The sequence below is a fragment of the Pleurodeles waltl genome, chromosome 9, assembly GCF_031143425.1.
Source record: "Pleurodeles waltl isolate 20211129_DDA chromosome 9, aPleWal1.hap1.20221129, whole genome shotgun sequence".
NCBI lineage: Eukaryota > Metazoa > Chordata > Amphibia > Caudata > Salamandridae > Pleurodeles > Pleurodeles waltl.
In genome coordinates, this window is record NC_090448.1 from 145,536,568 (window position 1) to 145,562,087 (window position 25,520).

At 42.0% G+C, this 25,520-nt stretch overlaps 1 protein-coding gene across 2 annotated transcripts in view; it reads left to right on the forward strand.

The window, feature by feature from the left end:
- Positions 1-25,520, forward strand: part of CACNA2D3 (calcium voltage-gated channel auxiliary subunit alpha2delta 3) — a 2,455,990-nt gene that overhangs the window by 1,573,864 nt on the left and 856,606 nt on the right. For both annotated transcript variants that reach the window (XM_069206447.1, XM_069206449.1), the window contains exon 17: positions 11,319-11,393. In XM_069206447.1, coding sequence (XP_069062548.1) covers positions 11,319-11,393 — 75 coding nt within the window. The remainder of the gene's footprint in view (positions 1-11,318; positions 11,394-25,520) is intronic.

Consider the following 25,520-nt stretch of genomic DNA (forward strand, 5'->3'; position numbering starts at 1 on the left):
TATTTGTAACTTAATGACTGTATACTTGTAGTTTCCCTGTAGGAAAGCACTCTCTCAAGAAAATAGGCATGTGTTTGGTATGATGAAAAACCTATAATACACTAATGGGCCTGACTGGTTCACTGCAAAAGAAATGCCCAATTTCTTAGGTGTGGTCTGTTTGTTCTGAAAAGTTAAGCCAAATGTTGTAGAACTGTTTTATTTATTTTGAAAAGTAATAGTTGAAGACTAAAGGGCCTGAAAAGTGGATTGCTATCAGAATGAGATATAAGGAGAGGCATTACAAAATGGTCAAAGGTGGAGATTATCATAGCAGGCAAGGGCTATTGTGTTGGTCTTCTTCTGACAATGCCAGGAGGTAGAGGATGTCCACTGTGATATTACTTGTGTTAGGCACTTATATTGATTTGTTAACCACAGTTGTGTACATATTTGTAATTTTGCAACTGTATGCATTATGGTTGCCAGTATATTCACACTTCAGTAGGTCAGTGTTTGTTATGGTGTCACAGCAATGGTAAAAACTATAGACCCTACTGGTTCATTCAGAAAAGTTATGTTGTATTCCTAAACTTTGATCAGTTTGTTATGAAAAGGTATGACAAAGCCAGTAGGCCAGTGTGAGAAGGTGGTTCAGACCATCTAATCCGCCCAGATTTGTCACTTTTTGATCACCTGGTTTTCGACCTTTTACTGTGGTAAATTGGCATATTTAATTTACCTGTAAGTCTTTAGTAACATGCATTATATGTGCCCGGGACCTGTAACTTAAATGCTGTTTGTGGGCCTGCAGCACTGATTGTGCCACCCACATAAGTAGCCACTTAACCATGTCCCCGGCCTACCAAGGTCTGTGTGTGCAGTTTCACTGCCACTTCGATTTGGAATTTAAAACTACTTGCTAAGCCTTAAACTCCCCTTTTATTACATATAGGTCACCCCTGAGGTAGGCCCTGGGTAGCCCATAGCGCAGAATTCTATGTAAGTAAAAGGCAGGGTATGTACTTATAAGTTTTACATGTCCTAGTAGTGAAAAACTTCCAAAGTCATTTTCCACTGTTGTGAAGCCTACTCCGCTCCTTGGCCAGCATTGGAAATTCTCTTATATACTTTTACGTAATTCCTCATCTGAAAGTACTGGCATTGTCATGTTTGGTATGGTTGGAATGGTAGTGAGAAATCCTGCCTACCGTTGAAGTTGGATTTAACATTACTATTTAGATATGCCGCTTATAGAAAGTAGGCATTTATCTGTACTGACTGCTCTCTGTGCCTTACAGCCTGTCTTCAATCCAGGTCTGGTCTGTGGTGCACAACAGATCTCCTTGTGCATTCCACCCAGACAGCCATAAAAACAAGACACTCAGCTGCAGTTGTCTGCATACTGTTGGGTCTTCCTGGGCAGGAAGGGTGGAGGGGCTCTCATTTACACTTCAAAGGCGAGTGGCTTGACCTCACACAAAGGACTGATAACCCCCACTAATCTACGGGCATACAGGACTTGGTTGAAAGAGGAACTGGTACACTTCAAAGGGCCTGTTTGTTGGCCTGCTGTCTGCTGCTCCCTGACTCTGCTGGAAGGATTCCGCCTTCCACCACAAGTGATCTCCAAGGGCTTGGACTGAGTTTGCCTTCCTGTTAAGAAGTCTTAGGGCCATCAAATAAATCACCAGAGAGAGAAAATCCACCACGTCAGGCCTACCTAAACCTCTAAAAAGTGATATTGTGACTTGTGCATATTGGGTTCCAGTCATTTTGGTCTTATTTTATTCAGATAAATACGATCTATTATCCTAAACTGGTGTGGAGTACTTTTTGTGGTACTTTCAATGTGTTACTGTATGAGTTATTGCACAGATACTTACACATTGCCTTCTAAGTTACGTCTTCCTGCTCTTTGCCAAGCTACAGGAGGGTTAGCACAGGATAATTTAGGTTGTGTTGTGACTTACCCTGATTAGAATTGTGGTCCCTATTTGGAAAGGGTGCATACCTCTGCCAATTAGAAACCCAATTTATAACATTGGTCCAGTGCCTGGTTCATTTTCTCCCCTGAATATGTTGTAGGTGGGCAATATGATCTAGATGCAGGCTCCTTAGAGGCAGCTGCATTGCTCTTTTGCCTTTCGTCATGATGATGGCAAGAGCGATGTGCACAGGAATAGGTCCTGCTAATCATCTGTCTTGGAGGCCAGTTTGTGGTGGGGGATTGTGCAGCAGCCCAATTCTAAGTCTTTTTTATCACAAATGGACCCTGGGGGCTGCCGAGCCTGGCTCACATCTCTATTAATACAGCCAGACCCCAGAGGAAACAATTTTCACATTGAGCCCAGCAAATCAAGTACTGTGCCCAGGGTTGTCCAAGGAGCCCTCTGGACTTAGGGGCAGTAAAACAGACTTCTGTCTCAGCCTCTCTTAGGATCTCAGCCTTGCAGGAGGAGACCTGCAGTGTCCACTCCTCTCATTGCCTGCCACAATCCACTCTGGACTTCTCTGGTTCGGTGAAATCCATGCAGGGTCCCTCCTGCCCTTCACCATAGCACTGCCTAGATGCAATCTTGATGGTGGGCTGCGTATCGCCCCCATCTTGCCCATGACCTTTGTAGGCATGATGTTTGTTGTTGAGTATGCCTTTATCACAAACCCTACTGGTAAACTATTTGTACTATAATAATTCTTGTTAGAATCCCTGTGGACATCCTCATGGATTTAGTTGTCTGCCAAGAGCATCTTGTAATCGAAATACACCTTCAAAACATGTACATACATGTGAACTATGTACATCAACATAATTAGAGGGACTTTGAGTCAGCCCTCTTCTGTCATTGGACTATATGAGTGCCATTTACAGTCTATTATCATCCATGATATCATACAACATGGTTCAATGGGTCAGCCTACTTAAGTCATTAACTCTCTTGCCCTTTGACTGATCATATGTGCACATCCACCTGAAAATAAGTGCACTTGAGTGCCAGGGCTGATGAGCCATTCCATCAGGTTTCCATTTTCTCTTTATATAGATTACATTTCATTCATTCCCCTTTCCTATTTTTATTGTCATTTTAAAGCATCTTACAGATACCCAGACAGTCCCAACAGGCCATTTGGTTGTTGCTCATTTCATCTGCAGTGTGCTGCACCCCTTATAGCCACTATGTCCATTTCCTATCATTCCAAGACGGCCAACATGTTGGTTCTAAATGTGGCAGCATTACTGTAACTTTAAAACAATGATACACTACATACAGTACAATTGCAAGCAAACCACGTGCAGCTATGTTCAATTTTTTTAATACAAGCACATGCCCGCAGCTTTTAAGTAGGGGCATCTTTACTTTTTTCTACTTCTAATCTTTTCATTTATCTTGCATATGTTGTTGAGTTTGTGTGTGTCTTATATTATGGTTGTGCAAGCGGAAGAATGGAAAAATGAATCAACGGGTAGATGAATGAATGCATGAGTGCAGGAATGAGTGACAGAGTGCATGTTTGATCACTATATCAGTCCCTAAGCCCATTGATGACTGAATTATATTTTCTTTCCTGATTGACTTCAATTATATCATTATTCATCCATTTTTCCTTTTGGAATGCTTGACTTTTATTTTGAACGTTCAACCTGAATCTCAAAGTATTCTGATTTTGTGGCATTCACTTATTATATACGTGCCATGAACGGCAGGATTGACCACAGGGCCTGGCCTGTGGTGAGGCCCTGCAGCTTTCCCCCTATACCACCCAACCCCATACCGCTCATGAAGTGCTTCTTTGTTTGGTGGAGATATGATCAGATTCCAGTGGGTGATTTTAGTAAGCATCCTGGAAAAATGGCTGCAAAATGTTGTATACCACTAATGTATATGGGTGGGACCAAAAGGGTGTGTATTTTTCTAGGCCATTTATCATACTTGTAGTTTTCAAAAGGAAGAACACAATCTCTAGTCTCATCAGCAGATGACAAGAAAAAAACACTCTTATATTTACTACATGAGATACTGCTCTTGAAGAAAGCAAGGATGCAAACACCTCCATCAAGTTTAACAGCTCACTTTTCAAGGTAGAAATGAAGAGAAACAAAACTTGCTTTGCCTTAACCATGTGCAAAAAATTAGGGTGATTAGTACTCTACTGAAGTTGAGCTTCAACTTGGACACCAGCTTTGTTTTTATCTGTAAGTGCTTCCCATTGAGATTTAATTTCTGTGAAATGAACATAATGACAGAATGAATCTTGCCCTGTGTACTTTTTCGAAAAGAAGCCACCATTTTGTGCAGAATGACTACCTAACTGAAGTACTTTCTATAGGATAATTAGTAAGTGTTATCTCGTCGGATAAATCTATAGTGCATCTCCTACACTGCAGATGTGCAAACAACGCGAAGGTAATGTCTCAAGTTTCCGTATGTGTCTGTAACTTTCCCAATGTGTCTGTTCCTCAAGCAGCTTTAAGGTGGAACTGCAGATAAAACACACTTGGATGATTTGTAATTTACAGAGCATATGACAAGAAAGAAACCATGCGTCACAGTCACTGCATGGGATATTGCCCTAAAAAAAAGCAAGAATGCAAAACCTCTATCAAGACTTACATATATATTTTCATGGTGAAAATGCAGAGAGAACCACTTGCACTGCCTTCCTAATATGCAGGGATTGTGGGGGAGAGCCACAAGGCCCATGCGTTTCAGCAGGCTTCCTGTCTCCTGCGGGAGCCAGCATTATCCCACACACAGGGGGCTGCTGGAAATGTAGCTCCCTGTGTGCAGGAGCAATACTTTCATCTCTTTCCCTGCCTGCAGACATGAGGTGAAAACTCTGCATCCAGCAAGCGGGAGCAAATGGAGAGTTTTGGGAGCTTCCCCTTACCGGAAGTGGAGTGTTTTGATTGGCGCGAGCTATCACGGCTCCCACCAAGCAAAAGTAAACAGCTATCTCCCGAGGGTGGGCACCTCAGGAGATAGCAGGAACCAGCCATGGGAGGGGGCAGTTACCAGTGCGATTAATGGCTCCAGGCGGGGCCCCCCCTCCTCTATTATGTAAGGTAAGGACCGGCACCAGGGTGGTGGTGGTCCTCAGGACAGTATATGGCCCAGGAGGGGGCCCCTCCTTCTTTTAAAAAATGAATTGACTCCGGGGAGGTTGTGGTTTCTGGGAGGTCCATGTGTGCCCTTGCATTATTTTTTTGGGTCATAGGCTCGGGGATGTGGTGGTCCCCGGTGCTGGGGGGGCCCGTCCGGACCCACATAATTTTGCCTTTAGCCCTGGGAAGGTGGTGGCCCTGGGGCATTAATACGCCCATGGAGGGGGACCTGTGTGCCCTCCTCCATTTGTTTACTTACAATTTGCCATGCCCCACTGACCTGGCTCACCCCAGGGCTACAATTATAACAAGCGCAGGAGACCATAGGTGTTTTTTTAAAATTCACAGTGATATTCATGAATATTGGGGAACTTTGCCATTAATTAAAAAAAAATGCTTTTTTGCCCTGGAGGGATCCCACGGGGACCCCAATGCCCACGCTAGGGAGTTAGGGTATTCATAACCTGCCCCATTTCTTTTTTTTGTATTTTTCTGGGACTCGGCTGAAGGCCAATCCCACACTTCCTGATTGAAGGGTTGGCAGCCAATCAGATCTCTGCACAAGATTGTGACTATTCACCAACTATTCTCGCTTCTAGATATGCAAATTTGGACTTTCTATAATATCTCGAAAGCTACTGAATGAATTTACACCAAATAACAAAAAGCACGCTTTCTGGACCAAAAGATACCTTTCTGCCAATTGTGGTGTAATTCTATCCAGTGGTTCGAGCTTCTCTCCATTTTCTCAGTCCCCACTTGGTGGATCACCCCACAGCTTTTAGTGAACAAGACCCAACTTGACACTTTTTTGGGGAACATTTCCTGAATATTCGTCAAACAGTGCCAAAGATATAACCAAGTCAAAAAACACTTTGTCTATGGAAACTAGGTCCTAACTATAACTACCTACTGGTGAACGCAAAAGGTAATATATATACATATATATATATATATATATATATATATATATATATATATATATGTATATATCTTACTCATTATTAATGTGTTTTGGCCCACTTAAGGTGTTTTATGGATTAACCATATTGCCATAGTGTTGTGCCACGACACAACCATTATGTCTCCCGAGAGTAGTCTTTCCTCTAGGAGAAGGCAATAAAGGTGATACGGAAGATGCTTTTGGATTAAAGAAAAAGTAATTCATTTTTTTTTTATCTACCCTCAGAAGTTTGTGTGGAGGAGCATATTCATAGCTAATGGCAAAAATGCTGCTTCTCTGTACTTTAGCCTAGAATATGAATACCTTTAATTCACAAACCCAATATTTCTAAAAACAATATTGTTGGTGGAACAATTGGTTTACCTGTATTGGTTTTATTGATAAGGTGCGTAACTTAATTCATAGTTTGTATTGAGACTCTGACCTCTCTTTCATTTCGCATGACAGGAAGATTCCCTAAACCCACAAGCCTTAACTTTCCAAACTCCAGCTAGAGAAAAGATGCAATTAGCTACACTAAGCTCATCCACGACTTCCCATGAATATTTTTACTAGCCATATATTACTAGCAAGAGACATACAATTTAGTAGTGCATATCAGTCAAAGGCAAACAACAATTACTTAGAAGAGTTCTTCCAAAAGCATGCAGAGATTACCAAAACCATTGTCTTTGGGATTCCTATATTTTTGTCATGTGCATACATTACTCTGTATACTTGTTTTTTGATTAACCATGGGAATGTTCTGTAATGCACCCATTCAAGGAATTTTCCCCATTGAGGTATTGGTAGCATCAGGACAGAATTGAATCTGAGCCTCCGCCATGTTTTTCTGTACCCATCTGTTCATACAGAAATGTAATGTTTTTAAGACAAAATCAAAGCAAAACACCAAAAATGTATGTTGATCTACTAAACACCAAACACAAATTTAGGGCATGATTACGAGTTTGGTGGTGGCACTGCCATACCCCAACAGTGGTAGTCCCAAAAAGACCACTGAGGTGGCGGTCTCCCACCTGCCATATTACTATGTTACCCCCCTCCTAGCGGTGGTGTCCTTAACAGCAGTCGATGCGGTCAGCAATACAGGTATATATTTCCATATGTGTCAATGCAAATAACAAAAAAATTTACACATGCTTAACATGTATAAATATACTTTGTACAAGTGCCATTCCATTGCCGGAGTCTGGGCCATATATGCCCAATCCAGTCAATGGCAGTAAATGTGAAAGAGTACTTACCTGGATATTTTGGTCTCTATCTGTGAGCTGGATTTGCTGATGTGAAGGGGGGGCTCTGGACGAAGGGGTCCACATCAGAGGCTAAAGGGAAAAGAATGGAGTGGGGGAGATGGCACCCTATTTCCTTCGGTTCCACCATCTCAAAGCAGACGGTCTCCCTGCCACTGTCGGCTCGACAGTAAAGCACTTCCCCTTGTCTGCTTCGCCCTCTGACAGCTGCTATTTCCCAGCCACTGTCATGGTGGTAGGCAAATGGCTGGCGGTGCTGGTGGAACCCCGGCCGTCTCTAGTTCAGCAAACTGCCAACATCGCAATCCGACTAGCAGACTATCTAGGCGGTGGCCGGGGTTCCAGGGGCCACCGTGACGGTGATGACAAGACCTGCAAACTCATAATTAGGCCCTTAGTTTGCATGGCCTTTTATACAAACGGTATAATTTTTCCATTAATTTATCAATAAATTAATCTAACTTTAAAATCTAATTTTAACAGTAATTGAAATACATTTTTGTTTTTGCCAAAAATGGGCCTGTCAGCATCACTTGACGAATTTTGAACTGAATCAAGCTTCCAATATTATATGTGGCATTATCCTAGGGTAAAATATAAATACATTAAGTAGTGGCATCCTGGCTATAAACCCAAAATTCTAATCAAATATTGGATATTGTGTGCTCTTAAAATGGCTTCTTAGCTCTGTCTCTCCTCTTCCTTCAATAGAAACCTAGGGTTTCAGGTTAATTTGTGTGAAGACATATACATGTAAATGGCATGACTGACACCTTACTCTGGATACTGTGCTGCTAAATGTGGTAATAGTTGTGATCTAACCTCCTTCAGCTGGTGTGTCTCTGTATACCCCTTCTGCTATGTGCAGTAGCTTAATTTCTTTGTGTTTTCTAGTTCACAGAAATCTCACTGGTACAAAGGGAAGTTTAAAATTTGATTCATGTAGATGCTGAAGACTTCAAAGAAAATGTGGCGTACTGCACTCTTTTCCACCAAGTCAGCTAAGCGCTGTACTCCTCTGCTCTGATGGAGTACATCTTACCTTATTTAGAGATCTACGCCAAGCCAACAGAGGTCTCTGTTCTGTCAGCAGAAGCGCTGCCACTGTGCCTTTTCTGAAGGCATTGAAGCTTTGCTGTGTTGGAGCCATTTTCATGGTACCCACACCACAAAACAAACTACCAAAGTGTAAGTCTATTAGTTAAAAACAAAATATAATGCCCTGAAACAAATTGAGTTTTCCCCAGCACGTGGTTTTCTTATTCCAATATCCTGCTTTGAAATATAGGGAAGAGTCAATTGTGTACTGAAGTTGGTGGACTGGAATTCTGCTGCAAGTGGATCTCTGCAGAATATTGTGGAGTTTGTAGGTAACCCCTCAGAATTCCACTGAGTAAAACTCTGCGAGTTCCGCCCCCCACCCTTAGTTTTACATGTCCAGTCTAAGTGCCAGTGAAATTGCACACACAGGCTCAGCAGTGGCAGGCCTGAGCCATGTTTTATGGCCTACTCAAGTAGGTGGCAAAATCAGTGCTGCAGGCTCACTGACAGCAATTAATTTACAAATGCTAAATATATGGTATACCACTTTAAAAGGGTCTTACAAGTGAATTAAATATGCCAATTGTGGATACACCAGTGCTACCATGTTTAGGGGAGAAGAACGTACACTTTAGCACTGGTCAACAGTGGCAAAGTCTCAGACTTCTAAAGCCAGTAAAAAGATGCCGCAAACGTGAGGCAAACAGGCAAAAGGTTTGGGGGAAGACCACCCTAAACCTCACAGGTCTAACGCTACCACAAGGTGAACTCCCCCACCCATTGTCTGAAGCACCCCCTTTCCAGCAGATGTAACATTTCCCACAGTCTCAAAGGACCTCTAAACATGCACTTTTTAACAGTTGCAAGCTCTCCACTTTGAACATGGATGTGTGTGTGCGTTTGTTAAATACTATAAGTAGAACTTTACAACTTTACACATTCATGCTGCAGCTGCATGTTCGCTATTACAGTGACATATACACAGACATAGTTATTTGACTATGTCTCACAGCAGGCAGAATAACTCTCTAGCTGCTCTGGAAGAGCATGCTTTCTCCAGAATGACTTGAAAATACAAAGGAATATACATGGTATTTCAATGCCTCCATCCCACATACAAAAAAGATAACATAAAAATATTGTGTAGTCTTCCCTATCTACCTTTCTGACTCATGGATATTTGAGAGCCCAGACTGACACATAAATGTTTGCAAGTTAGCTGAAGAGTCACTGGCCCTTCTTCAAGTTGTTTGCTCTGGCCTTACTATCACTCGAAAGCTTTGGGCTCAGCCAAGCTTTCAAATTTCCACTAACGATCATCTCTAACATTTCAACTGTATACATCAACTCTGCTATGTCTTGTATGATTAGAATTGGGCAGGGTTAATGTCACAGGGAATATAAATGAAGTGAAAATTAAAATATTTGTGGATGTTACACTATGCTTCTGATCCTTCATTGGTTGGCCTTATATGGTTAACTCTATATTGAAACACAAAACGTATCAATACTGTCTCTGCAGGTCTGCAACAATGCAGTCTTGCTGACATTTGGTAATCTACCATATTTACTGTATTTAAAACATGATGTAAGGAAACAATCCGGCATCATTCCTAAGATCATAATGTAATTTTGAAGATTGTACGAACCCTACATGATCATCGTATTTTGTTTAACCTCAACATTATTTGACAGTTTTATGTCCCACAAATTATTGTGTTATTTATGAAACTGCGGTTTAATCAAATGAGAACGCTTAAACATATTCTGAAATATATTGGATATGCTATATTTGTTCATTAGATATAAAGACCATTATTCATAATCCTATGTCTTGGTCTAATAGCCTTAAGGAAATGATGGCTATTCCCTTTGTTTAAAATAGATATGGTGCTGATTAATTTCACTCCTCCTCATTAGTGGTGGCTAGCTATTTCTGCCACTGTCTTACCAGGTATCGAACAACCAAACCCAATTTTTAAAATTTCAGCTGAAGAAGTAGCCACGTCTCCAGATGCTTTTTTCATAACGGGGGAAACATACATTGATCCCCCCACTACAAAAAAACTACCACTTCCCTTCTCCATCCCCCTCCTCTCACCTTGCCCCCTGTCTCTGCCCCACATACATTACCACATTCTTAGAGCAAGTGGTAAATGTATATGGAAAAAGGCCATGAAATGGCAAATTCCACGTGGTCTTAAGGTTGGGAAAATAGGCCACACATGGTATTCCCCATTCCACAGGGTTAAATTCATGACTGCCTGCGACTGCTGTGATTTTACTGCTCGCTACAATAAATATGCACGCAAATTCAGTGTGGTAAATTCACCCCTGGACTGTGCCACTCGTAATTAGGGCCAGAATGTCAAAACGATATTGGATGTGATGCAATTGTTAATTAATGATGATTATTGCAGTATTAACTTTTATATGTACACGGTTTTAGAATTGCAATAAGGAACTTAAAACTAAATGATTTCATTACTTTTTTTATTTTAGGGTGTGTTTTTTTAAACAAATGATGTACTGTTCATTGCCCTTGAGAATAAACTGTACGGGAAGAGACAAATAAAACTTTTGCTACTGCTAATTTGTTAATATAATGAATGAATACACCTAATTAATACAACTAATATGTTAATAACATTACTTTGTGTTACTTTTGTGAGCATTTTTACAAGGAATTTGAAGACAAGGATACATATGCTACACATGACTGTCATCTAGTCTAATGTTCCCTTTATTCAATAAAAGCACTTGGTACAAGGTAATGCAGCTATTTAAAAAAAAATACAGTAATTGAGCTATAATTATGGTTTTATGCTTGGCACTCATGAAATATGTAGTGCTGGAAATGATCAAACGTAGGATTTAAATTGGGTACTTTACATGTTGCAACACATTTCATTTTCCGATTTCTTTGGAGTTCATCTTATCTAAGGGTTCTTTTTCTTTCTCATTCTTTTTTCAGTTGGGCATACATGGTTATGCCTTTGCGATCACCAACAATGGATACATTTTGACGCATCCAGAACTCAGGCCATTGGTAAGATCATTCTTGAAGCATGCACGTAAGCTGCTGCAAAAATGAAAAGGAAGCACGTTTTATGCTGACATACTAAAACGTTTAAATGGTTAAAAATGCTTGCATGAAAAACAACTTAAACATCTGTTCAACAAGGGTATGTATTGGACATTATAGTCTATATTATCAGTAACACACTAGTGCTTCCACAGCAGACATTTTGCAGGCTATCTACCTAATGCCTTTCCTAAGCACCATGATGAAACCGGCCTAAGTGGCCTTTTGATATAATGGATAATTCTCGTGGTTTCATTGATATAGTGCAAGTTTCACAGATGCTTCTCAACTGCCATAAATTGTACTGGATTACATGTAGCATGCAACATTTTTGCACACAGCAGGTAGTCCTTTTGCCTCTTTTTAGTCTTTACTACAATTGTGCACTATCTTTACTTGTATTATCAATTTATGTGGTTGATTGCGAAGGTTGGCCCTATAAATGTCTGGCATCATGTGGCTCCTTATAGCACTGGCAACAGTCGGATTGATATGTAATGTCAATAAATCATTATTGTGTTGTACTGTGTTATATTCTAGACCAAGGACATAAACCTCCAGGTGCCAAGTAGAAGGGTTTATAAAATTGCCCTGCTCTAAACCAAGCAACAGCTGAGACCACTACAATAATGGTTATCATTTCCTGTAAGTGAGTTCTTATGAGGGGTGTAATTCTATATTTAGCAGTGTCTGTAGCCACTACAGCCCAGAATATGAGTACTGCAGAAATCCATGTAAAAACATCAGATTTTTGATACCACCTGGAATTTTCATAAGGACTTCCTGCAATAATGATCAACCCTGACAGAACGCGGAATAACAGTGCTAACACAGCTGTACCAGGTATAGTTCAATATAGAATTCCCAATTCTGAGGTGTTTATTACACACATTTACCATATGGTCTGAGCAGGCTGTAAATGTGTGCAAGGACGTCTGTGTATGGCACTGCTGGTGAGGTGTGAGGGGGATGGGTGCTGATGGCAGGGGAAGGTGTGGGAGGAGGTTGCTTAACAGAGGGTAGGGATAGACTTTATATTCTCCCCTGTGCCTTGGCAGAGAGTTAGGCGAAGGCCGCCGATTGGTCAAAAATACAATACAGCCCTTTCTCAAAGCAATTTTACTGGGTGGTGAAATAAGTCCAATGTTCCATTAACCAGAAAATCAGGGTGCAGAAACAATGGCCAACTTATTCTTGAGAGGGTGGCATTCCATATAGATTCTGCTCTACTCATGTCATGATTGGAGACTAAGGCCCTCATTCCTACTCTGGCGGGTGGCGGTCGCCACCCGACAGGCGGGAACCGCCATATGGCCGCTCCGCGGTCAAAAGACCGCTGGGGCCATTCCGACCTTCCCGCTGGGCCGGCGGGCGCTAACATAGTTAGCGCCCGCCGGCCCAGCGGGAAGGCGGCCTGCAACACTGAAGCCGGCTCCGAATGGAGCTGGCGATTTTGCAAGTGTGCGACGGGTGCAGTTGCACCCGTCGCGCTTTTCACTGTCTGCTAAGCAGACAGTGAAAAGCATGCTGGGGCCCTGTTAGGGGGCGCCTGCACTGCCCATGCCAATGGCATGGGCAGTGCAGGGGCCCCCAGGGGCCCCAGGACACCCGTTCCCGCCATCCTCTTCCTGGCGATGAAAACCGCCAAAAACAGGCTGGCGGGAAGGGGGTCGGAATCAAGCAGCGCCGCCATGGAGGATTAGCCCAGCCGGGGGAAATCCGGCGGGAATCCGCCGGACCCGCGGTCGGAATGGGCTTTGAAGCACCGCCAGCCTGTTGGCGGTGCTTCAGTCATCCGCGACCCTGGCGGTCATAGACAGCCAGGGTCAGAATGACCCCCTAAGTTGTGTATTATCTTAATGTTACATATGGCTCTGGTAGACAACAACTAGTGCGAATAACTGGATTCAAATCCAGTAACTCACTCACTGATATGACTTAGCAATAGTTGTTAACAAAATCTGTTACCCACAGTTGCTACATCATGAAGGAATTTCAGACTGCTCTGGCTGGGCTCCCTAATAGCCTGTCGGAGCAGTGCAGCTTCTGCAGTAGAGGAAAAGAAAGCCTCAGAAAGTGGTGGGGGTGGGGGGCAGGGTGCAATCTATTTATTTTTTTAATTTGGGACACGGATGAGAGTCTATTTTATGTATGTCTCCCCATTACTCCTCTAAAACTACATAATACTTGAAAGCAGGGGCAGACGTTTTTGAGGGCCGTACAGAACATAAAAATATAGATGGGTAAAAAGTGAATTACAGAGATGTTTTTTGCCTTGGAGTTCTGAGTGACATCATAGACAGCTCAAACTTCACTCTCATTGTCTGTTTTGTGTCACTCAGAACTGTTACCCATCAATAATTCTATATATTGACAATGACTATATCCTGCTGGTAGGTGAGAGGCTGTAGGGCTAATTTACATTAAACAAACTGGTAAAAGCAGGTGGCATGAAAAAGCTAGTGAAACTATTAAGAGGATGGAAATATCCTGATATGTGTATTAATGGTGATAACTTGATCTTGCTTATTTGTTTTGGCTAGGATATCTAGAGCATATATGGTTGTGCAGTATGTCTACAAAAAGAGTGCATTGTTGAGAAAACAAGTTGTTAGGCATTTCAATTTTATAAGTGACCCATACTCAGTTATAATTCTGTTTGCAATACACAGAGAATGCTATGCATTAGGACTTGACTAGATTTCAAATTACATTTGAGATGTGTTGCATGCACAAAATCAGTGCTGCACTTCCAATAATATTCTTTTCATTAAAAGAGATAAAAAGTCACTATTAAAATGTAAACAATGTGACCATTCAAGTAAATATGGGCCAGATGTATGAATAGCTCAGTTGTAAAATACTGATAGCAAACTGCGGCCAGTATTTATGCACAGCTCGGCCACCGCAGATATCAAGAGGGGGGGGCTGGGTGAGGGGATGACAGGGCGGTCACAGGGGAAACAACAATATTTTGAAAAAATCACAACACTTATCATTTCCCTCATGCCGCTGTCTCCCACCGCCTCCAGCCGCCTTGCTCTTCTTGTGGTGTCCCAGCATTTGCTGGGACACCACCAGCACAGGCTCCTCAGCAATCCTGGCATTGCTTACATGCCACACATGGCATGTAAGCAGCATCAGGATTGGTCTGAGCGGCTCAGAGTGCCACTCAGACACAAGCCTGGGGTATGTGCTGTTTCTCCAGCTCTGCTGGGTATACAGCCGGGTTGGAGAAACCTAAGTGTGCATGTGTGTTTGGGCAGCCGGCCATACACACATGCGCACTTAGTGTTCTCTCCCCTCCTCCCCACTCCCACCTCCTGTGGCCCAGCCCTGCCCCTCTCTGTACACTCTTTGGCTGAGCCAGCAGTTGAAAAATGATGAAAAATAAAACGATAGCAAGCTATCGTTTTATTTTTCATCTGCTGGCTCAGCGAGGGGGGCAATGCCCCTTTCCCACTGCGGAGGAGTCACCCCTGTTTATTCAGCCAGCAAAGATTATTGCGAAATGATGTGCATTTAAAATAAATATTTACTATTATTTGTTTGTTTTTAAGTTTGCAGTGGTCCAATTAACCACTTCCTACTTCCAATCACATTTTTTTAACATTCACAAATGGGGAAGAAGCACATGGCACCTCTGCCCTTTTGCAAATGGGTCACCACCCCTACATAGGGGTCGGTAACGTTTGAATGGCTGACAACCTCTATTTTAGGCCTGAGACATTGATACATATGAGTAGAAATCACTTCTTGTGAGGAAAGCCCAGACATGCCCCTTCCAAATAGCGATTCCTTACAATTTTTAATCCCATTTTAGGAGTCAGTAAAAAGCTATAGATTCCCATAACAGAATTAGTATGTTGGTAAATTCAGTTTTTCGGTTGCAAACTCCAAATTAGAGCTTTTGTAACCAAATAACTGCTTTGAATACCTGGCTTTTTAGTCTTCATAGAGACATTTATGATTAAAGAAAAATATGGCTTGCCTTTCCAAAGTGGAAGCATGAAGCAAGACTAGCCCAGAAGTCAAAAAAGTTCCTAAAAGACAGCAGGCCCTATTTAGAGGTTGGCAGATGCCGACATCAGCCCAAAAGTGGGAAACGTCCTATTTTTCAAAAGAGAATAGACCTATCAACGCCCTCCTTCAAAAACATACTGAACACCTGCTCCAGAAATATCTAAATGTCTGACTCACTCAAGTGACCCTGTGTTCTTTAAAGTATCACTTAAATGCCAGGGGCAGAAGCCCAGCACCTGTGTTTATGTGCCTACAGTGTGCAAAGTCAATTCATATAACCTGATATTAGAGTTTCATTTTCAGACAACATAGTTTAGAAACAGTGGGAAAGGTTTGCCTTTTTTTCAGCAGTACTGTCTAAAATAATGCTCTAACTCAGAGAAATATCAAGTTAAATTAATTGAATTTAGGCACTGCAGGTGCATTAAAACAAGCACTCTGCTCTCCACCAGAGGAACCCATCATAATATGGCTGAAGGCCTTTATTATTTGATTGGCACTGTCTACCTCCAATTGTGCTAGAACTGCATTCCAAGACACTGTTATCCTGGACATATCTTAAGGCTTTGGGCTCTTCTTCCCTTGGCTTCTTCCCTTGGCTGCCAAGCACTTGTTTCTGAAATGGCACACTTTTTACCTTAAGCACTCTTCATCCACTCTGAACTTGATGGGAAATGCATTGGCCTTTACCCTGTGCTCAGGCTCATGTTTTGAAAGCAATATCAGACAAAATTGTTTAGATCTTATTCCTAACTATGGAGCAAGTCAGAAAATATGATTGACTGAGATATTATATGTCTTTGTTAGTAAGTAGAACTGCGACTGTTGCAAGCACATTTTACCACTATGTTATGAAAGCAGGTTTATCGGGCGGAAGTGTGTGGCAGAACATTTGTGCATATTTGTTCTATTACATTTTGTTGTGATACTGTTTTGATTTAGGCCGCATTATTCTGTTTTGTGTTTGTTTTGTTATGTTTATTTAGACTGGTTGTAGGAAAGTGCTCCTTTTTGCTTGATCACCCCTATTTTTCTGGACTCATGCTGCTGTTTTTTTTTACTCTGTTACTGGGACACTGCTAAACAGGCCCTAGTGCAGGAGCCCTAATGTGTAAAGGTTTTGACAAAATTGTCTAACTCTTAATTGGCAACCTTAACTTTTCTATAAAACCACAGTATAAGGTGTGGAAATACACCAATGGCATGAAAGTTAAATGTCACCTGTGAACTGCAGCACTCATAGTGCCATTCACTAGTATAACAAAGGAAAACAGGGCTTCAGGCCTACCACTGTAGAGTGACAGTTGCATAAGAAAATCTGCAGTGGTACATGCTAAAATAACCCTATTTAAGAGGTAAAAATCTCCTTTTTGAGTATTAGTAAGTCCGTCCAAGTTAATCCTTGTAGCGCATAAGGTAGGGCTCATGGCATTTAAAGGTGGAACATGTAGATAATAAATGGTACCATGTTGAAACACCACCAAGTCAGCCCAAAAGTTATTTTCACTGCAGCACTCCTAGCTGTCCAATTTAGAAAATCAGAATGAAGAATACAATACTAATACTGCTAAATTGGGAATGGGACAAGCTAGAAAAGTAATGAAAGCAGTATTTTTAATATTTATTTTAAATCCAATTCAATTTTGAAGTTGAATTTTGAATAAATACTAAGAAAAGTAACTTTTACATCTTCACCCTTTACCTGCCTGAGCTTTCAAGGGGCTAATTTGCATTTGCTCTCCAGCTACTCCGAGCCAGTGCTCAGCATTGAAGGAAGTGTGGGAGAGATGGGAAATTTTTCCCAAGAGCACACAATAGGCTGAGTTGAATGGACAGGATTGACTCCTTTCAGGTCAATGGAGAATGCAGGGAGAGGTCTGTGTCTCTACAGTTTCCACCCCAGTGTCAAATCCTGCATTACTAGTCTGTCTGAAGCACATGTAAAAGATTTGCACCCTTCAAAGGGAGCAAACAGGATGCCAGGAAATTCTTGTGTATCCTGTGTCTGGATATTGAATGACTGTGCCTTAGTTCTGCCAATCTTATTTCTCTGGGTTTGATGTGGGTAGGATACTTTCCTCTAATTGGATTTCAGTGTTATATGTGGGAGGACACTATGATTACCATAGTGCACTCCCTACTCACTCCATTAGCCTCAGTGTCCAAGTTTAGTATGGTTAAAGATCTTGACCATCTTGGATTTGCACTCACACATTGCATTTTGGGCCTATTTACAATAATGCAAAGAGCTACCACTTCAAAGGTGGGTAAGTCAGGGCCTGGGAACTTTTAGTCCATTGTTCAGAGTGGAACTGGGAGTGTTGTAAGTCGTCTACTGGCTGGTGAACCCTACAAAGCTAAACCCTTACTTAGCCTTCCTAAGGACACTGCTGGTCTTGTGAATGGATATCGAGCAAACTGAATCTTCTGCACTTGGCATTTGAGTACTGTAAGAAGGATCTGCGAAGGTTGGGATGGAAGAGTTCCCTGCAGGTTGACCACTGTGCATCCCTGCCCTGGGTGCCCCAGCTGAACGGATATCCGGTTCTCTGGTACTGATCTTTGGTCATGGGCAAACATTATGGATCATGCATGTGCACTATACCCTAGGCCTGTCTCACAGTTTTGCAGTCTCTTTAGACTGAGCGGAGCACGCTAATCTCTACATCTTGTGAAGGTAGGGCGGCCACTGCCCTTATATGGAGTTACGTGCCACAAGCAGGGTGGTAGTAGCCTACTTCTTTTATGTTCATATCAATAAAGTGGAATGTCCTTTTTACCTGTGTCAGGAAAGTGAGCGCTACTGTCCCATTAGTGTAATGTTTTCTGGCTGTGTACTTAACTCACACTTGGTCTGAATGGATTGCATGCAGCACCGGACAGCAAGTGATTCTTTAATGCTGGTGCTGGGTTAAATGTGTGTGACTGTGGATGGCACATAACGTGGAGCCCTGTGGGTTCCATTTTGGAAACCTAGAGCCTGGAGAGTCTGAAGAATTGACAACTGCATCCCAAGATAGGACATATATAAACCCAACAAGCCATGTTAGATGAGGCTCTCATTTGGCTCTCGCCCCTCCTAATGCTCTAGTGAGAGGTGGGAAGATTCTTTTAACCATCCTGATGAAAAGTCTCAATCACTCCCTGTTAACTGGTGGTATTCCTCGCGCTTGGAAACATGCTAAAGCTAATCCTCTTGTTGCAGAAAGCTACATACACATTTTCTTGCTAACATTTATTTGCAAGGTTTTAGAAAATCATGTAAATAAGCACCCCTCTGGTTTCATAGAAGAGCAGGGCATTCTGCACCCCTCTCAGGCTGGCTTTAGAGTGGGGAGTAGTACAGAGACAGTGCTATTGGTGGCAAAAGGAGGAAATCAAGACAATTTTAGATTGAGGCGATGCAGTGGCCATGATAATGCCGGATCTTAGTGCCACCTTTGACACGGTGTCTCACCCACTCCTCCTTCAGAGAATGGAGGAAGTTAGGGGCATATTTAAGAGCCCTTTGGACCGCTTAGCTCTGCCTTAGTGTAATTTGTTTTACGCTAAGGTAGCTTTTTTCCAGGACCATATTTACAAAGTGGTGCAATGCATACATTGAACCACTTTGTAAAACCTTGCGCCACATTATGCCTGCACCAGGCATAATGTATGCAAGAGGAGTGTTCCAGCTGTAGGAGGTCCTCAAAAATGGCACAGTGAAATTTAACAGATTTCACTGCACCATTTGTGGCATCATTTTTAACGTCAGCTCAGAGCAGGTGTTAAAATGATGCACCCATAGAATACTATGGGCCTCCTTGCACTTTGCTACACAAAATCTTTGACGTTAGTGTAGCAAACTGCCACAATAGTGTTAAAAATGTTGACACTATTGTACTAACAACCGCCATGGTGCACCATATTATAAATATGGCCCAACCATGGTGTCATTAGGTGCCGGTAGAGGGGGTGCAGAAAACGTTGCATATCATAGCTGATGCACCACTTTTTCTTAAATATGGGCCCTAGAGTCTCAGTGAATGCACTTTGGTGGCTGAAATCCTTCTTAGGGAACAGAATCTTCCATGTGAGTGAAGGCTCTTGCCTCTCTTCCGTTCACACATTACATCATGGGGTACCTCAAGGTTTATCATTGATTCTTACATCATTTAATTTATATGTTTGTCCGCTAGCAGATATGGTACAATCCCATCACCTAGCCTTAATGTCGACTGCTGACGACACTCAAATCATTATGGCTCTTACCCAGAGAATAGTTGTGTTTCCTTCCAGCTGAATTCTTGGTAGGTGGTCTAAAGAAATTCTATAACCAATATGTGGGGCCTTCATGTTGCCCAGTGTTAAAAGCCTACCAACCAAACCATGATAAGGCCCCAGTTTCATTATGACGCTGAGGTGGTCAGTTTTGGGGGTAAAAAGAGTTGGTACGTCAAGGTGCCTAAAGTTACTCTCCACCCCCCTCCTCTATGTTGCAGGCAGTTAGAATGGAAACGGGTTTACCAGGGTGGACTTCTCTAGCACAGGCAGAGGTAATACAATTTTGGTTAGTATGGAACACCTTGAAATCTCCCTGCTATGCATACAAGTGATATTGCACAGTGAATTACATTGGCCCCATGCAGTTAGAGCCAGGATCGAAATATGTGCCAGAGAACTAAAACTAAGTATTGTAGAAGGCATCAACCAGTTAGGGGTGAGTAAGACAAAGCTGAAAAAAGTTACAAGGCAGTTTTCAAGGGATGCGGATCTCACTTATCTGCGGAAAAAGCAATCGGTCTCCCATTTATTAAGCTCATGGACAAATGGAGAGACCTTCCACTATTTAGGGAGACTTCTGAATATTAAAATGCACACAGTTTGCTTAGATTTAGATGTGGATTCAATCAAGTTGTAATATCAGGGAATCAGGGCATTCTCCTAAGCAAAGAGAAAATATGCCAATGTGGTCTCAATGTAAACGGGAATTCAGCAATTGTTCTGATTGATTGTTTGTGCTTTATATACCAAAGTATGATCTTTTAAAAACCTATTTGTTTTAAATATAATATTAGGGATAAGGGACAAGCTATTAAATTATTGGCTGAAATGAGATATTCTGATGTGATGTGTACCTGGGGGAGATTTTTAATGTCTGTGCATAATCAGCTACAGTTAAATGGCGATAAGCTAATTAATTAGAAAAGAGCCCCCCTTTGAAGAAAGTGAGATGTTTTAAAATATATATATTTTATATTTAAATGTCCTGATTTTAATGTTTCAAAGCTATGTGTATTTTAATCAGTTGGTTAGAATTGTGTGTGTTCTGTTTTGAGAAGATATTTTAAAGACTACGATTTAAATAAACATGTTTTTTAACAAAATATTCTTGCCTTAGTGAAGTTATAGACTGGATGTCAAGGAGCTATCTCAAATTCAATGGCAACAGAACAGAGGTTTTAGTGTTTGGAAATGACAAGCTAAGAGGATGGCAACTAGGATGGCCTAAAGAATTAGCGGAACCCCCCAACATGGCCCCAGCGATTAGGAGCTTATGGTTCTGGATTGATGAGAAATGAGCTTTGGAAACTCAAGCCAAAAAACTTGCTGGCTCTTATTTTGGGATCCTTAGATCCCTTAGAAAATTTCTCCACATGCTACCTACCGCTCACAACATGGAGAATTGTGGTACAAGGTCTGATCAATTTGCTCTTTTGAGTTTTGACCCCATTCTTTGTTGAAAAGCATTGTCTCATTAGGTGAGGTGAGATTGATAAGACATCTTGCATCTGGAACCAGTACTGGAGATCAAGGTCTGCTAGTCTCCCTGGTGAGGGACCTTCACCCAGAAAGCAATGATCACTTAACCTGAGTCTGGAGCACTAAACTTCTGCCTTCTTTCCAAGGACAGAGCTTCCTGAGAGGAGGAGAGAGTGAGGCTCAGTGGGAATCCTGATGAGAGGATGCCAGTGACTGAAGTGTGATACCCCCAGGGCAGTCGAGACCATTTGCAAATTGTGTCTGCATGATCCTACAGAAGCTACTGCCATTGCCCTGGTGTCTGAGCGCTGTAGTCATGAACCCATGTGCCTGAAGTGAACCACCATGAAGTGCAGGCTGTCACCCATGACACCACTGAAGCCATGACCCATGTGCCAGAAGAGGACCGCTGTGAAGTGAGGGTACTGGTCTTCGAGTGAACTGTAGTCGGCGACTGTTAGACTTGACATCCTTGGTGTGGTCTACCCCTGAACCTTTTGCCTTTACCCATCTTGATTTCTAAATTTGGGTTTGTTGGCATTAGAATGCTGTGTACTTTACCACTGCTCAGAAGTACTTTGAGATGGTAACTTTTTTAGCAGGACTAACATAGTCCCTGTACTTGGCCTACCATCCATCACACTTAGTCTGATTTTGTGACTCTCCCCCAGTCTAGCACGATCAGATGACTGCGAGTGGCCCTCTAGTGAAATAGTTTTTGTAGACTTTAGAACTCTGTGCACTTCACCACCGCTAATCAGTGATGAAGTGCTTGTGCTCTCTCCTCTCAACATGATAAAGTTAGCTCATAACAAATTTGCATGTTTAATTTACTATATGTACTACTAGTTAGCCTCAAGCAGTGATAGGGCCTCATTTACAAGGTTTTTGAATGGGGAATCTCCGCAAGGATTCTTTCTGTGCTGCACTGAGTCAAAATAGAAGGGCAGGAAATCACTGTATCTATGAGATATGGCGTATTCCTGTCCATTCCCCTTGCGCTAGGGCACATTTGGCTGTCAAGCGTCAATGCAGACCCCCTTGCCCCATGGTGCCAGATTGTATGAAATGTAGGAATGATTGTTTTTGTGTGTGAAGGGACACCTTCCTGCACAAAACAATCAGTGGAGGCATTCTACTCTTACTATGTGTGCTTCCGAATGTGGCACATGTAGAAAGAGGAAGAAATGAGGAAAAATCAAGATAATTAACCTTGTTGTGCCTCCCTTACCAACTCCTGTAGGGGGCAGAGGCTTTTGATGCATTCTCAGGTTTACAAAAACTTGTAAATCTAGGAATGTGTCAAAATGTATGGGTTTTGCGTGGGAACTCCCAACGCAAAACTCACGGAGCTCCTCTTTGACACAAAGTGAGGCAACGCAGCGACTTGCGCTGCGTTGCCTTACTCCATATCTACCAGGCCATGAAAAGCCTTGCACAGTAGCTTCGTGTGGTGTTGTTGATATGGGCCAGCAGCCGGCACCTCCAGAGCATCACAAAAAGGGATGCATAGGCGACGCCGCTTGTAAATGAGCCCCATGGTACCACCCACTTGAGTAGCCCTTTTAAACTTGTCTCAGGCTTGCCATTGCAGCCTGTGTGTGCAGTTTTAAACTGCCATTTTCAGGTGGCAAAATAAACCTTTTGCTTGGCCCAATTCTTCCATTTTAATACTTATAAGCCACCCCTAAGGTAGGCCCTGGACAGTCCAGAGGGCAGGGTGCAATACATTTAAAAAGTAGGGTATGTAATTCATTTTTTATTACTGCCTACCTCTCTTTAGGATAACATTGGAGTTACCTTATTACATTTAATAGGCTGTGTTGGACCTGGCCCTCTCTACAGGATCAGCCTCAAACGTTTTGCCTTCACTCCTCCTATTTTTGCTGAATTTGTTTTTTTTGTTGGCTCTAGGACTCTGTGCACTTCATCACTGCTAACCAGTGCTAAAGTGCTTGTGTTCGCTCCTCTAAACATGTTAAATTGCTTTGTAACAAATTGGCTTATTTAGTTCACTTAGAAATCCCTAGTAAAGTGCATTACATGTCCCAAGGGCCTGTAAATTAAATAATGATTGTGGGCCTGCAGCACTGGCTGTGCCATCCACTTAAATAGCCCTCTACACATGCCCCAAGCCTGCTACTGCAGAGCCTATGTGTGCAGTTTTAAACTGCCATTTCAGCCCTGCAAAATAATCCATTTGCCAGGCACCGAACCTTCCTTTTTTTAAATACATATAAGTCACATCCTAGGGTAGGCACTGGTCAGCCGAGGCATGGTGAAATATATAAAAAAAAGTAGGACATGTACTTTTAAGTTTTACACGTGCTGGAAGGGAAAAAATAACTTTTCAGTATTACAAGGCCTATTTCTCCCATATGGTAACATTGGAGTTACCATATTACATTTTATAAGTGTAACTCCAAATGGGAAAAGATAACCCTTTCATGTTGGTTTCTCTGGAAATACAATTTAAAATCCTAACTTATGGTAAAGTCAGGTTTTAGATTTTAATTCTGAAAATGCCACTTTTAGAAAGTTAATCAGACAGCAATAAATACATATGCTGATAATTATTTTGTCCACACAGTTTTTAAATAAGGAGTGTGAGTAAAAATAGAGCAGAATAGGACAACTCCATTCACTTCTCGAAATAATGACTGGTATAATGTAATTGTGTTTATAGTAGTGTGTTTTGTTATTGGTTAGATGTATGATATATGATATATGTTCTTTGTTTTTTTAGTTTGTGGGCTTAAAATAATATCAAAAGTGCAGTGTTTTTCTTAACAATATGGAAAGTGTATAAATGTGTTGTTTAAAATACTCTAAAGTTTTAACTAAGTAACTATGAGATGAAGAAAAGTAAAAACTTGATCACTCTCAAAAGCTGTGTGGACAAAATAATTATCAGCATAAGTATTTATTGTTGCTTGATTTTCAAGTGGCCCAACCTTCCTGAGTAAAGCGGCCCAACACCCCCAATGCCGTACATTTAGAAAGTTGCATTTTCCTGCCTCATCCATAAGGTGCCTGCAATCTGTACCTGAGTCACATGATTGGGTGTAGTTGTCAGTTGGGTTTTATGTATTCATCCTAGGCAGTCATACAGAACAGAGATTAGGTGCTCCTGATTGGGCCATCGATGGAAGGATGGGAGGGTGGGGTTGGGCACTGCTCTACTTACACTTCAACAGGCTGCATGCTCCATCCACACAAAGAGCTGCACATCCCCTGTTGCTATTCCTGGAGCCAGAGCCAGGAAGGCAGGAAGTCTGTGGATGTCAAAGGGGACCCTCTGGAAGTGTCTCCCAATTCAAAGGAAGAACCAGGTGTAAATATTTGACCTCAGACACCACTTCTTCAGTACATCTCTGGACCAGTGGAGACCCTGCCAGGAAGAAGGACTGCTGTGCTGCTTAACCCCTTCGCTGCCAGGCCTTTTCCCCCTCCTGTGCCAGGCCTTTTTTTGCCTATTTGGGGCAGTTCGCGCTTAGGCCCTCATAACTTTTTGTCCGCATAAGCTAACCAAGCCAAATTTGCGTCCTTTTTTTCCAACATCCTAGGGATTCTAGAGGTACCCAGACTTTGTGGGTTCCCCTGAAGGAGGCCAAGAAATTGGCCAAAATACAGGGAAAATTTCGTTTTTTTCAAAAAAATTGGAAAAAGTGGCTGCAGAAGAAGGCTTGTGGTTTTTCCCCTGAAAATGGCATCAACAAAGGGTTTGCGGTGCTAAACTCAGCAGCTTCCCAGCTTTCAGGAACAGGCAGACTTGAATCAGAAAACCCAATTTTTCAACACAATTTTGGCATTTTACTGGGACATACCCCATTTTTGCAATTTTTTGTGCTTTCAGCCTCCTTCCAGTCAGTGACAGAAATGGGCATGAAACCAATGCTGGATCCCAGAAACCTAAACATTTCTGAAAAGTAGACAAAATTCTGAATTCAGCATTTGTGTAGATCCTACAAGGGTTTCCTACAGAAAATAACAACTGAAAAAGAAAAATATTGAAATTGAGGTGAAAAAAACATAAATGTTTCTCTACGTTTTACTCTGTAACTTTTCCCTGCAATGTCAGATTATCGAAAGCAATATACCGTTACGTCTGCTGGACTCCTCTGGTTGCGGGGATATATAGGGCTTGTAGGTTCATCAAGAACCCAAGGAACCCAGAGCCAATAAATGAGCTGCACCCTGCAGTGCGTTTTCATTCTATTCCGGGTATACAGCAATTCATTTGCTGAAATATAAAGAGTAAAAAATTGCTATCAAGAAAACCTTTGTATTTCCAAAAAGGGCACAAGATAAGGTGTTGAGGAGCAG